The 15654-nt window shown below is 44.9% G+C and overlaps 1 protein-coding gene across 1 annotated transcript; it reads right to left on the bottom strand.

Moving 5' to 3' along the window:
- Positions 1-2417: 2417 nt before the first annotated feature.
- On the bottom strand, positions 2418-14965 carry LOC119971122. The gene is made up of 5 exons (XM_038806286.1): positions 14847-14965; positions 12281-12354; positions 9041-9205; positions 3818-3949; positions 2418-2680 (listed from the first exon to the last, which is right to left on the bottom strand). The coding sequence occupies exons 2-5, from the start codon at positions 12351-12353 to the stop codon at positions 2544-2546; spliced, it is 507 nt and encodes a 168-aa protein (XP_038662214.1). The 5' UTR covers position 12354; positions 14847-14965; the 3' UTR covers positions 2418-2543.
- Between the last annotated feature and the right edge of the window lie 689 nt (positions 14966-15654).

The raw sequence follows: 15654 nt of genomic DNA, 5'->3' as shown, positions 1-15654 counted from the left end.
ATGGGATTTGCGCCAGTGGCCAACAGGCCCAGAACATCAACCCCGCCTTATCTCTTATCTGGATGTTTTCTCATTGGTTTGGAATTGATGAGCTCTAGTTAAGAAATGTTCTTCCCCATATTTTCTTCATCAAAAGGCCTCATCGTCTTGAAAACACTCCATCGGGTCACCTCTTAACCTTCCCGATTCCAAAGAAAACATTCCTAAAATTTCTAATCTCCCCCATAACAGCAGGGCTCATTCAAGAAAGGTTCAAGGCTGGGAATGATACCGATGTGCATTCAGGATCAATATATGAATGAGCTAGAAATGGGAAGCACGATAGCACAGTGGTTAGTACCGTAGCCTCACAGCTCCAGGGTCCCAGGTTAGATCCTAGCTTGGGTCACTGTCTGTGTGGAGTCTGCACATTCTCTTGGTGTCTGCATGGATTTACTCCAGGTGTCCTGTTTCCTCCCACAAGTCCCAAAAGATGTGCTGTTAGGTAATTTGGACATTCTGAATTCTCCCTGTGTACCCGAACAGGTGCCGGAATGTGGTGACTAGGGGCTTTTCACAGCAACTTCATTGCAGTGTTGATGTAAGCCTATTTGTGACAATAAAAATATTATTTATTATTTTATTTAAGACAACTTTCTCGTTCCTGGTATTAGTCTAGCAAAGCTTCTCTCAACTGCTTCCACGGCATTTACATCTTTAATTAAATAAGGTGACTAGTGTCCAGATGTGGTCTCATCAGTACTCTGTAAAACTCCCTACATTTGGATTCAATTCCACTTGCAATAAATGATAACATTCTATTATCTTTCCTAATTACTTGCTGAACCTGCATATTAGTCTTTCATGACCCATGCACTAAGACACCGAGATCCCTCTGTAATCTCTCCACATTTAGATATGCTTCTCTTTTATTCGTGACATAATCTACAATTTCACCTTTTTCCACGTTATAGTCTATTTGCCAGATCTTTGCACACTAGCCTATATCTTCTTGCAGCCACCTGGTGTCCACTTCATAGCTTTCCTACCTATCCACAACAAAATTGGCAACCATCCCATTCATCCAATATACATTGTAAACAATTGAGGTCCCTCCACTTGTTACATCCTGCCAACCTGAAAAATACCCATTTATGCCCATCTTCTGCTTCCCACTAGCAAGCCAATTTACAGTGGTGCACAGAGTGCACCAACTAGAACCCAAATGAACAGGTTCTTTCCAGAGCTGGAAGATGAACGTGTACAGTGCCAGGGAGGCCCGGCCAACCACACCCACACTTTCTTTCTGGGCTTGCCCCAGATTTTTATGGTTCTAAACAGTCTTCTTCGAGGCAATGTCCAAGGTTGTGGGGGTGAAGGTGGAGCCGTGCCCAAGAGAGGCAATCTTTGGGGATCAGAACAGCCGGAGCTACGCATGTTTTTGCTTCCCTAATCATACGCCGGAGAATCCTGCTCGGCTGGCGATTAGCAAGCACCACCCACAGCTGCAAATGGCTGGCAGACCTGGCATAATTTCTCCATTTGGAGAAGATCAAATACACAATCCGAGGGTCGGAAGGCTTCTTCAAAGCATGGGGGCAATTGTTCGGCCAACAGCGACTAGGGAAAGAGTGAGAGACGTTTGAGGCCAACAGCGACTAGGGAAAGAGTGAGAGACGTTTGAGGCCAACAGCGACTAGGGAAAGAGTGAGAGATGGGGGAGAGCAGACAAAAACGCACGCCACTAAGAGGTACAAAAAGGAGGGGGGGGCATGAGGAGGAAGCTTAGGGGAACCACAGGAAGAAGCATGAGGTGGGAAAGGAGGCAGGAACCCCGTCCGCCGTCGTCGTTGTCCTCCGGACCCACCAGGCCTGCAACACAAAACACATAAGGAAGGGTGGGAGGAAAGGGGAGAACAGGAATTCAGTGATGGAACACCCAGAGTTGAAGAAGGCGATGCCAAGGGGGGGGGGGGTGAAAAGAGAGAAGAGAGGATATATCAAGGTAGATTGTATGTACACAGGAACTGTATAAACTGTAAACATCTGACGCAATGTTTCACTATGTAAAATTGAAAATGCCAATTAAAAATACTTCTTTAAAAAGTGAAGCTCACCATAAAAGGGACAAAATGGATAATACATTCAACGTTGAACACATCACTTTCATGTGCAGAAATTCATTATATTAATGGTATTACAGCAGTTGCTCAAGACCCTCACATTTGGACATGGTGTAATTTGACTATCATTAATACACCCTTTAGATTACAGTAAATTGGAAGGATTGATGCCGAAACATTTCAACCATTCAGTCCAAAGACCAAACTAGGTTTTTTAATGTAAAATAAAAATTTGGGTATTATTTCTAGCTTCTGCATCCTTCCCATCTCAAGTTAGAATTTGCTGCTTTAAAAAAAATACAACCAACAGACAAATTCACGTAAACCAGTCGAGTTTATTATCGAATTTACACATTAACTCGAGACTGCAAGTTAAACTCCTGAACACAAGCTGATATTTGAAATGTTAAACGAGTAACCGTTAAGGATTCCAGTGCATATTCATTTCTTCCACTTGTTATTTTCATAATCCCACATCGAAGCAAAGCCTTCAATTGGGTTCACATTCATGTCCACCATTCTCTTGGTCTGCTTCGCCTTCCATTCATCGGAGAACGTGTGAGGAACATCACCGTAAACTGTGGGCAAGACACGCACATTAGACACGCACATTAGCAACTAATTTCTCCAGCTGAAATCAAATATTGAATAAACTGTTGCAGCAGGAGTATAATTGAGAAAGTTATTAAATGTATATTTCCTCCGCTTGGAAGTCTTGCCAGCTTTTTTGATAGTAACATCTTAATTTTGTTATCGGAATGTTTACTTCATAAAGTTATGTTGCTACAACAGTTTTATACGACAGAAAATATCAGTTATCCACAGCTTCAGAACGCATGCCATTTCATCTTGAAAACAGGAAATCTTTGACATTAAAACGATGCAGAATTACTGCGTAGAACTACATAGAATATGCAGCACAAACAGACCATTCAGTCCAACCAGTTGATGATGGCATTTCTGCCCCACTTAGGTCTCATCTAACTATCAACATAACCCTCTATTCCCATGTTCCATCATACGATTCCCCTTAACTATGAAGTTGTAATTTGAAAGTATTCCTGAATATTTCATTAGTACATGAATTTTAAAATTGCATACATTCTTCAGCAAATTGCAGTGCTCCCCCGCACACAGTTCAAGCAGAGACAGCACAGGAGGGCAGCATGGTGGCTAGCACTGCTGCCTCAGCGCGAGAAACCCGGGTTCAATTCACTGTCTGTGGAGTTTGCACATTCTCCCCATGTCTGCGTGGGTTTCCTCCCACAGTCCGAAGATGTGCAGGTTAGGTGGATTGGTCATGATACATTTCCCCTTGGTGTCTAGGGACGTGCAGATCAGGTTGTAGGTTACGGCGGGGGGCAAAGATAGAGTGCTCATTCGAAGGGTCGGTGCAGACTCGGCGGGCCAAATGGCCTCCTTCTGCACTTTAGGGATTCTATGATTCTAGGAGGTGGTGCTGCAGATATGATATATACAATGTGACCCAATGTTTATTCATCTAGAATTACATAACTGTTCTTATCTTGGGACAACTAACTTTGTTCTACTTCACATCCTCTGCCAGAGGACAATGAGTTCCCCCCAACACTGGGTATTCATTCTGTTCAAGCACAGATAATGCAGGAGGTTGTGCTGCATACATGAAATGTGACCTAACACAAGGTTCGACATAACTGCTCTTATCTAGTACCAACCAACCCCACTGCACTTACCAAACATCCTCTGCCAGAAGACAATCAGTCCAGTAAAACCCATCATGAATAAGGCTCCACCAAAAATAGTTTTCCATTCACTTGATGACTTGTTCATCTCTGCAAAGCTTTGGTCAAAGCGAATGCGATACACTGAGGAAATGAAACAAAACCAAACCATCTGAATAAGCAATGTTTTTTAGCATGCTATTTCCCATACAGGCCTCTCCGAACAGGCACGGGAATGTGGCAACTAGGGGCTTTTCACAGTAACTTCATTGAAGCCTACTTGTGACAATAAGCGATTATTATTATAACTTTTTTAAAAACTTCAAAAGAGAAGTGGTTGGGGAGATGTGATAGAGACGTCCAAAATCAGGAAGGGTTTGACAATAGTAAACACGCACAATGGTAAAAGATTCAGAAACCAGAGAAACAAGAGTTTTTTTGTGTTTTTTTTTTTTAAAAGAGTTACGACCTCCAAGACACTACCTGAAAGGAGGCGGAAGCAGATTCGATAACAACTTTCAAAAGGGAGTTGGGTGAATATGTGTAAGAGAACAGACGACACTAAAGTCGGTGGAGTTGTAGACAGTGCGGAAGGATGTTGCAGGTTACAGAGGGACACAGATAAGCTGCAGAGCTGGGCTGAGAGGTGGCAAATGGAGTTTAATGTGGAGAAGTGTGAGGTGATTCACTTTGGAAAGAATAACAGGAATGCGGAATATTTGGCTAATGGTAAAATTCTTGGTAGTGTGGATGAGCAGAGGGATCTCGGTGTCCATGTACATAGATCCCTGAAAGTTGCCACCCAGGTTGATAGGGTTGTGAAGAAGGCCTATGGTGTGTTAGCCTTTATTGGTAGAGGGATTGAGTTCCGGAGCCATGAGGTCATGTTGCAGTTGTACAAAACTCTAGTACGGCCGCATTTGGAGTATTGCGTACAGTTCTGGTCGCCTCATTATAGGAAGGACGTGGAAGCTTTGGAACGGGTGCAGAGGAGATTTACCAGGATGTTGCCTGGTATGGAGGGAAAATCTTATGAGGAAAGGCTGATGGACTTGAGGTTGTTTTCGTTAGAGAGAAGAAGGTTAAGAGGTGACTTAATAGAGGCATACAAAATGACCAGAAGGTTAGATAGGGTGGACAGCGAGAGTCTTCTCCCGCGGATGGAGGTGGCTAGCACGAGGGGACATAGCCTTAAATTGAGGGGTAATAGATATAGGACAGAGGTGGGTTTTTTACGCAAAGAGTGGTGAGGCCGTGGAATGCCCTACCTGCAACAGTAGTGAACTCGCCAACATTGAGGGCATTTAAAAGTTTATTGGATAAGCATATGGATGATAAGGGCATAGTGTAGGTTAGATGGCCTTTAGTTTTTTTTCCATGTCGGTGCAACATCGAGGGCCGAAGGGCCTGTACTGCGCTGTATCGTTCTATGTTAACATCTTGCATGGCTATGGAGAAAGGGCAGGGAAACAGGAGTAATCACAAAACGTTTTCAGGGAAACAGCAAGTACAATGGCTCAATTGGCCTCCTTTTATACGGTATCATTCGGTGATCCAAGTGAGGTGTCGAACCAAAAAGCAAAGTACGATACGTTGCTTGCCACCCAATCAGTATGTTCCAAACCCTGTGTTTCACAATCACCTGCCAGCCAGGAGTTATTCGCCAGGCTACTAGAAAAGAAAAATGAGATGAAATAGCAAGGTGCTGCATGCACTTTCAGAGCGATTTTGGGGGGGGGGGGGGGGGGGGGGGGACACTGCACTTTGCCTCACATCTCGTCCTCTTCCTTCTGTCGAATCGATATCATCACAAGCCCGTGGAGAAATCCACTACCATCTCCGGAGGGAAAAGGGAGAAAGAACCGGAGGGGTAAAACGAAAATAACAATTGCAGTGGATTTTAAGTGTACCAGTTGCCACACAATTGTTTTATAGTAATAGCACGTAGCCCAGGTCATTTTCAGTAACCAGAATATGAAACAAAAAAATAAGAATCCAGAAAAGATCAGCAGCAAATTTGGTTTAAACACTTAAATACTTCTCAATACACATCCGAACACACAGGGGGAAGAGGTTTTGAGTGCTCGATTGGCTGGGGAGGCTGAAACAGTCCCAGAATAAAGGGTCAGTCACTTCAGGCTGAGGTGAGGAGACATCTCTTCAAAATGTTTGAATCTTTGGAATTTGGATGCTCAGCTCTTAAGTATATTCAATGACTGAGTTCCACAGGTTTTTTTAAAAAACGAGAAAGGACAGGGAGATGGTGCAGGAAGGTGGACTTGACATAGGTCAGCCACAATCTTATTGAATGGTTGAGCACGCTCAAAGGGTTGAATGGTCTATGCAAGCTCTTATTTCTCATTCTTATTATTGTAAGAATCCTTTTCTGTGTATTTCCTTTGCTCCCATTTCTTTAACTGTTATTATTTTGGTTCATGGACCTATAAATCGGGATGTGCCTTTAAGCAGAAGATTCAATGTTGGAATTATTTCTTTCCCCCAATTAAGGGGCGATGTATCCTGGCCAATCCACCTAGCCTGCGCAGCTTTGGGTTGTGAGGGTGAGCGCCATGCGAACGCAGGGACGGACGGACGGACGCACACCCGGGGCTGGGATCGAACCCGGGTCCTTGGCGCTGTGAGGCAGCAGTGTTAACCTCTGCGCCACCGCATCTCCCCTGCATGATATTTTCTGAGAGAGCTTAGCAGAAGTGAAAGGAACGTTCTCTCTCACTCTTTCTAGCTGAAGTGAGAGAATTGCTCTATTGTCCTGAAAGCAGAATGTGCCCCGTGCTGTGAACATGGAATCAAGCTGAGTCTGCAGAAAAATTAGATAAGCTTGCCAAAGAAACCCATCCGAAGCCTCGAAGGAAGAAATACCAAAATGAAAGCCTGAACTTCAGAAAGACTTGGCTGGAAGTCATCCCAGTGCAGAGATCCATATCCTTTTATGTTTTAATATTTGATCACTTTACAAAGAACAAAGAAAAGTACAGTACAGGAACAGGCCCTTCGGCCCTCTTAAGCCTGCACCGACCATGCTGCCCATCTAAACTAAAATCTTCTAGACTTGCGGGGTCCATATCCTTCTATTCCTATCCTATTCACTTTCCCCTCTATATTGCTCGTCTGTCTGTGCATATAGAGATTTGACTTAACCAACTGGCTGTCAGTTTAACCGCCAGGAGTGATTTGCACCCACAAAACAAGTTCGCAGAACCTTCACACATGGTGAAAACAATGACAAATGTAAATGCTTTAAGTTACCGAATAACTGGCTCTGAAGATGTGCTACCCTGAACTTTCATAAATCTTTTTTGCAGATATTAATAATTTGAGTAAACAGATCTCTTCCTTTCGTATAATCATAAGTGTTTATTGAAGGCATCTTGAGATTCATGCAGTTAAACATAACATAAGAACTAGGAGCAGAAGTAGACCGTCCGGCCCTTCGAGCCTGCTCCGCCATTCTACAAGATCTATTCGTGGTCTCAGAACCACTTACCCGCATTCTCGCCATATCCCGTAATCCCTTTATTTTTCAAAAAAACATCTACCCTATCTTTAAAATATATTCAATGAAGTAGTGTCTACTACGCCTTTCGGTAGGGAATTCCATACTTCAACCACCCTCTGAGTGAAGAAGTTCCTCCTTGATTCAGTCCTAAATCTGCTCCCCCTAATCTTGAGGCTATGCCCTCTTGTCCTACTTTCACCTACCAGCGGAAACATCCTTTCTACTTCTATCTTATCCATTCCCTTCAAAATTTTATATGTTTCTATCAGATCCCCCCTCAACCTTCTGAATTCCAGTGAATATAATCCCAATCTACTCAGTCTCTCCTCATACGATAACCCCCTCAACTCCAGAATCAGCCTAGTGAACCTCCTCTGCACCCCCTCTAGTGCTAGCACATCCTTTCTCAAGTGTGGAGACCAAAACTGCACACAGTACTCCAGGTGTGGCCTCACCAGCACCCTGTACAACTGCAACATTACCTCTCTACTTTTAGACTCAATCCCCTTCACAACGAAGGACAAAATTCCATTTGCCTTCCTAATTACTTGTTGCACCTGCAGACCAACCTTCTGTGACTCATGCACAAGTCCCTCTGCATAGCAGCATGCTGCAGCTTTTTACCATTTAAGTAATAATCCGTTACTCCTTGTTACTCCTACCAAAATGCACGACTTCACACTTATTGACATTATACTCCATCTGCCAGACCTTTGCCCATTCACTCAATGTTCCTCTGTAAGGTTTTACAGTCCTCAGTACATTTTGCTCTGCCACACACCTTCGTGTCATCTGCGAACTTGGATACCTTACACGTAGTTCCCAACTCCAAATCGTCTATATAAATTGTAAATAACTGTGGTCCCAACACCGATCCCTGAGGCACACCACTCATCACTGACTGCCAGCCAGAATAGCACTCATTTATTCCCACTCTTTGTTTCCTGTTAGACAACCAATCCTCTATCCATGCTAGTACTCTACCCTTAACACCATGCATCCTTATCTTATGCAGCAGCCTCTTGTGCGGTACCTTGTCAAAGGCCTTTTGGAAATCTAGGTACACCACATCCACTGGGTTCCCTTTGTCTACCTTGCTCGAAATGTCTTCATAGAACTCCAAGAGATTTGTCAAACATGACCTGCCCTTCATGAATCCATGCTGCGTCCGTTCGATGGGACAATTTCGATCGAGGTGTCCTCCTATCTCTTTCTTGATAATAGACTCAAGCATCTTCCCCACGACAGAGGTTAAGCTAACCGGTCTATAATTCCCCATCTTTTGTCTACTTCCCTTTTTAAACAGTGGCGTCACATTGGCTGTTTTCCAATCCTCTGGGACTGCCCCAGTGTTCAGCGAATTTTGGAAAATTATCGCCAGTGCATCTGCTATTACTCCAGCCATCTCTTTCAGTACCCTGTGATGCATTCCATCAGGGCCAGGAGACTTATCTATCCTGAGCTCCATTAGCTTGCCCAACACTTGCTCCTTCGTGATAGTAATGGTTTCCAGGTCCTCACCTACCTTCTTCTCTCGGTCAATTGCTGGCTGGAAGTAAACTGCAGCTGGCTGGAAGTAAACCAGGCCTCAAACCACTTGCCTTGCACCCCGCCTGCTCACAACGTTCCCTCCCCAATCCCTCTGCCCTCCAGCCGACCACCGAGTCAAGACAGGTCCGATGCCAGCATGTGATCGAGACATCACTTTGGTTACTTACACTGCAACTTCTCATCACTGGAAAGAGAAACCCAAGAACTTTTCTCCTTCTCCTTCAGGGACTTCTGCGCTCCAGACAGTTGATCCACAAAGTCAACGGCGGTAAGAGGCTCATCTTTACGATCGATGTAAGAGGAAAGTGAAAAGTTGTCAATCTTTGCAACACCTGTAGAGCCAAGAGATTTCGCAATGATATCAGGGTACAAAAAACATAAACACAGGCGCACATACCAGCATAGGAAAAGCAGCATTTAACATACTTTGGATCATCTTGTGGCTTTCCCTCCTCTAATGTTTGGATTAATCTCTGCAAATCTTTGTTAAAATATGTAGAAATCAGTTACTGATCATACAGACCGCATATTCACACGATCCGTGAGGAGGTAAAAACAAATGCTTCCTGGCTTTGTTGAAACTAATAAATAATGTAGTTAGTTTAGCTTGGACGTATTTTCTACATACAACATTCACTCCAAGAGCTACTGAACTGAGCGATTTTCCTGCTCTCAGTATTTTTGACATCATAAATCCCAGAGCTTCTGGTCTACATTTATGTTCCAGATATTGATCTCCGACGCAAGCACGAGTTTCCTCAAGACATTAAAAATAGAGCAGAGGATGCAATTTCCTGAAGTACTTAGTGGTCAATGGCAAATGCAATTCAACTCAAAATTTAAGGCTTTCCACATTGTAATCTTGTGTGCATTGGAACAATTAATGGGGCTAAATTGACAGATTTAGGAAGATTTAAACATATGGGAGAGACTCTGTGTGCCCTGGCATGACCGGGGGGGGGGGGGGGGGGGGGGGGGGGGGGGACCTGCTGGAATTCTTGACGCTTGAAAAGGTCAAATTTGAACTGAGGGGAAGGATAGAGGGGGTTCTACAACTTCTGGGCGTTATTCATTATGCACTTTGGAGAATTGGATGACATCGAACATTAGGAAGGTTGGGGGGAGGACTGTATGTGTTAATGGTGACTACGGGTGATTCTTGGATCCTGTGTGTCATTTATGTTAACATGCGGGCTAATATTTGGTGAGAGGATGGGATCGTTGTTATTGATATGGGGATTGACATGACATTCGTTACTGATTATTGTTGGGTGTAAATTTGTGAGAAAGTGTGAAAAAGGAAAATAAAAACATTTTTTTAAAAACATATGGGAGAGACTAATCCCGTTCGGTTTCTGCACAATGTGGAAGAACAGTTGAGAAAGTGTGCTGCAGTATATGGGGCGGCACAGTAGCACAGTGGGTAGCACTGAAGCTTCACAGCGCCAGGGTCCCGGGTTCGATTCCCGCTTGGATCACTATCTGTGTGGAGTCTACACATTCTCCCCGTGTCTGCATGGGTTTCTTCCGGGTGCTCTGGTTTATTCCCATAAGTCCCAAAACACGTGCTTGTTAGGTGAATTGGACATTCTGAATTCTCCCTCAGTGTACCTGAATAGGCGCCGGAGTCTGGCGACTAAGAGATTTTCACAGTAACTTATTTGTAGTGTCAATGTAAGCCTACTTGTGACAATAATAAAGATTATTATAGAACAAACAGTAGAGTACAAGTCTTGAGGTTATAGAGAGACTGTAATCCTTTTGCCAGATCATATTTGGACAACTAACTCAATTCTGTGCATTGCCACATTCCAGCGCCTGTTCGGGTACACGAGGGAGAATTCAGATTGTCCAATCCACCTAACAGCACATCTTTCATGACTTGTGGGCCCACCCGCGATGCTCCGCCTCCGTTGGGCCAAGTTCCCGACGTGCGGTCCCTGTGTGCTCTCAGATGTTGTGACCCAGGCATGGTGGCTGCTCAGAGAGAGCGAGGGCGTATGGACAGTGTCCAGCACCGCCATACTTCACCGACAGTCGCGCCACTGGCTGGGGTTTTTTTTGCCAGGGCCGGGGTGAGTAGTGCAGGGTGGCCAAGAGGTGGGCTGTGGACAGGTACGCAACACCATTACCACAGCCGGCAAGACAGCCATGGAGCTGCGCATGCCGCTGACAGCTCGCTTTAAACCTGGTGCCCTGGGTTTAGGTGACCCCCCCCCCCCCCCCCCCCCCCCCCCCCCGAGTGCCCGCTGGCCGCAGCCGACCCATCAGCTGTATGGGCGCTCCAGCACAATCTGTCCCATCTTTTCAGCTCCAATCAGTGTGTGTGGGGTGTAGGCCCCAATCAGTATGTATGTACTGTTCAAGCGCGGCGGCAGCTCGTCAGCCCTGCGAGTGTCCATCACGGACATGGCTATTCCTGCACCGATGTCCATGGGATTGTACCACGCGGCACCAGTGCTAGCCTCTCACCGGTAGCAGAACCGGTGCAGGTGTGCCACCGATTTTTCTGACGGGAAAGTCCACGGATGACGTCAACACTAAGTCTCAGAAACAGAGAATCAGGCCCATTATATATATTTAGGATTAGGACATAATCTATGCATGTAGTAGACTTGAGGGACGTTAATACTACTACAGGTTGTGGTATCAAGTGTTAGCTCCTAACTGCATGCCTTGCAAAGCAACCCAAAGTTTTCTCACAGGCTGAACAAAAGCTGATCCCTGCAAGCTGCTTAACTACAAAAAAAAAACACCCACCCACTTCAAAACAATTAGAGGGACTCTAAATCAATGCTGCTGCTATAAAGATTAGGAATGCTCATGCTATCTTTCACCAAGTCAAACCACCCTTTCAAGCTTAATGTATTCCCATCTTTCAGCACAGCAATTATTCACTGGCAGAGCACTCACATACAATATATAACTTTTGACTGAATGAAGTTAGGGAAGCATATTTATCACTGAACCAAGGACAAAAGGCTAATGTTTTAATTTAGACATCATTCTCAAGACTGGTAGAACTTTCTAAATTGATTGTGGTGCAATGTTTTGGGTGCTGCTCCATCACAGAAACTGGAAGAGATGTTGCAACACACAGCGAATAGTTTTCATTTAAATTTTCATTGAGAAGTTCAATTCTGTGCATTGCACTACCAAAAGCCAGCATCAACCTCCAAATGTCATCCATTGTAAAGGTACTTACCTGTCATTAGAACCAAAAAAACAATGAAAGCCGATTCATTACATAAACATCAAACACTGCACTAATCGTGAAATGAGGCTAAAAGCCAGCAATGCAGGTTTCAATGGAGATTCAGAACATGCAATCAGTCAATATTAGACCATCATTCTATCTGAGCACTAGAATTTATAACGTCTATCCAGATAATTATTTGGCAACTCACCCTGTCCTCGCACACAAACAGAAGTCGAAAGCGCACGCTTGGTGACGAGGCTCAGAGCCCTTGAAGCCAACATCCTGCAATGGTTTTACAAAGCATACGTGTCAGAACCAAGTCTCTCCTGTCAGTAACACGATCAGAGTATTTGTAAATACAAAGTCTATACATATTCCTCAACAGCATGTGGTAGTCGCAAAACCAAAGCTCTGGTGATTCATGAGCACCTAAACTGATCACCTTCAAAGAAAAAGTGAAAGGGCAATCTTCAGAAGTGAACAGCCATTAGGAAAACCAAAGGTGGATTGATCAGATGAATCCAGTCACCTTTTGAATTATAAGCTTCTTAACAAAAAAAAAGGTTCAATTGAACATCCTAATCTTCCTTACAGGAAGAGTTATGAGTTGGATGGCTCAACATTCATTGTGAACACATAGTAATCATTTGTAATCTGAGATAAAGCATCATTAATGCTGTTGGAAGTATTAAATGGGCAGTGGGACCTCCCACAGCCCAAATGGAGAACAAATATTTCCTGGACTGTCTATCTTTCCTTAGTTCAGTGAGGGTCTTCAATAGCATTACTGCAGACTACAGATCCCAGTCACTCAGCAAACTAAAGGTACGCAAATACTCAAAAAAATAACCTTCCTAAGTATTCAGATTATCAAAAGCAATTCTTGCAAGGTATCCTATGTTGGGGGACACACTTGGTGCAGAGCTGACTGAACAACACTCAGTATGACCTTGCAGAGTAGCTTTAGAAGGACACAATGGGGGAATTGAAATTGTAGAATTTGCACTCAATCAAAATTAGGTGGCCACACCCAGAATGATTATTCCTTCAAATGATCTACTGTAATAAACTAGTATGAAGATTTCATCCAGTAGTTTCACTTCCCCGGTTTATATATAATTAATTAAAATGGACACTCGGAAGTTCAAATGTTGACTGGACTAGAAGACATCACGTATATATTAATATAACCTAAAATAAATAATGCTGTAGAGAGAATAGTCTATTGCGCAGGGCAACTACGCAAAATTCAGTTGCAGAAAACACTCCAGCAAGAGGTAAGCAACAATTGCACAACAGAGATGAGGAGGTAATTGTGGTTGAGTTTACTACTCACGGTTATTATCCTCATGAAACTAATTTCAGAACAACGGCTGGAGTAAGGATCCAGTCAGACAGTAGAACCTGACTGGAACTGCAATTCACCCGTCCAAGTGCTTGAATGGTTAAAGTATTCAAAATACCATAATCAATTCTTCAACCCCTGATACCCGAACACCTAGTTACCCAACTAAACCCCAACTTATTTCTTAGTTGTCCTAAAAGTGAACCAAACATTAAATTCCAAATATGCTTGGTCTTTCGCCGTATGGAAATGCAGTTAAGTTGCAACCATTTATTTCTGAATAAGACATATATTAATGTCCAGCATGAATAATTTTAGATGGGCAGTATTCCGAAAAATGAAGAATAGAAACAGGTTATAAAAGCCCAAGTTGGAGACATACTTGGCCCAGTCACGTCTTTTAAATAAATCAGCTTGGAAAGGAACCCATTCACCCTGATTTAACTGGTTAAAGGCTTCTGGTAAAGTAACGGACAACTGAATGGCAACCAGACATTATTTCCTTGCATGCGACACTCAAAGACATGTCAATTCAAGGGTCAGCAGTTGTGCTAATTTGAAAACAGAGGCGAAACCCTCAGCCCGTTTGGACCAATCTAACCAGACGACCGACCAGGTAACCTGGCACTTGAGAATGCTGCGAATCTCCCTTGTCTGCATCCCCCCATATCCCCCCCATCCCCCCACCCATTCAACTGCGAAAGGAGCCTTCATCTGGCCGACAGCAAATTTAACCTTAAATAACACAAGTGGATTTAAACATCAGTGAGAGACATTTAGTGATGGCACAGAATCCCATCACTCGTCCCTGCTTTGCACATAAAATACATGCAGCAGAGTCGGTGGGGATCAGAGGTGAAGGGTATTTCTCTCAACTCCCCCCCCCCCCCCCCCCCCCCCCCCCCCCCCCCCCCCCCCCCCCCCACCTCCCCCAGGGAGCAGATGCATGGAAATCTATCACAAGCCTGGAAAGGATGCCCTGGGCAGTGTGATCACCCCCACTCCCCACCCATTCCCCCATCCAAATAGGGGTCCCTGAATGTAAGGAATTAACACAGGCCTGGAAAGGATGCCCTTGGCGCTGTCTCCCCTCCCTTATCCCCCTCCCCCACCCACCACAACCCCATCCACCTAACCAAAGCTACTTCCTGCATTTGCAGGCCTGGTGAAATGAGGCATCTCGCCGGGCCCAGTCTCCGTCCCTGGGAGGAGGCCGGGGAGAGGGGTGACCCACCCAGCCCAGCCCTCCCCCGGGGGGTTCCCCGCACAGAGCCGCGCCCCAGGACCATCTCCAAGGTCAGGCTGTCCCCGGCACCGGACGGCTGCATGCAGCCGGGACCGCCGACCAGCACCGGGCCTGATTCCGCCGTCCCCGCCCCGGGTCAAACCCTCCCCGTTGCCGACACAGCGCAGGGCGCCGGTCACTCACTCGCCACCGCCTCGCCGAGTGACCAAGAGGACAGCAGGAACCGGGGAGAGAGAGAGAGAGAGAGAACGGAAATGACGCGCCGCCGGATATCAGCAGCATGCACAGCCGCCAGCGCAAAGCCAGCCGGGAAACAGTATCCCTCCTGAACCACCAGGGGGAACCATGTTTGATACAGTCCCATACGCAGTGTATATGGACTGAGTGTGATACAGTCCCATACACTGTGTATACTGACTGAGTGTGATACAGTCCCATACAGTGTATATGGACTGAGTGTGATACAGTCCCATACACCGTGTATACTGACTGAGTGTGATACAGTCCCATACACAGTGTATACTGACTGAGTGTGATACAGTCCCATACACAGTGTATACTGACTGAGTGTGATAGAGTCCCATACACCGTGTATACTGACTGAGTGTGATACAGTCCCATACACCGTGTATACTGACTGAGTGTGATACAGTCCCATACACCGTGTATACTGACTGAGTGTGATACAGTCCCATACACAGTGTATACTGACTGAGTGTGATACAGTCCCATACACCGTGTATACTGACTGAGCGTGATACAGTCCCATACACAGTGTATACGGACTGAGTGTGATACAGTCTCATACACAGTGTATACTGACTGAGTGTGATACAGTCCCATACACAGTGTATACTGACTGAGTGTGATACAGTCCCATACACAGTGTATACTGACTGAGTGTGATACAGTCCCATACACAGTGTATACTGACTGAGTGTGATACAGTCCCATACACAGTGTATACTGACTGTGATACAGTCCCATACAC

This window comes from Scyliorhinus canicula, chromosome 9 (assembly GCF_902713615.1).
Source record: "Scyliorhinus canicula chromosome 9, sScyCan1.1, whole genome shotgun sequence".
NCBI lineage: Eukaryota > Metazoa > Chordata > Chondrichthyes > Carcharhiniformes > Scyliorhinidae > Scyliorhinus > Scyliorhinus canicula.
The sequence above is the reverse complement of the archived record's forward strand: the minus strand, read 5'-3'. Positions and strand labels throughout refer to the sequence as shown.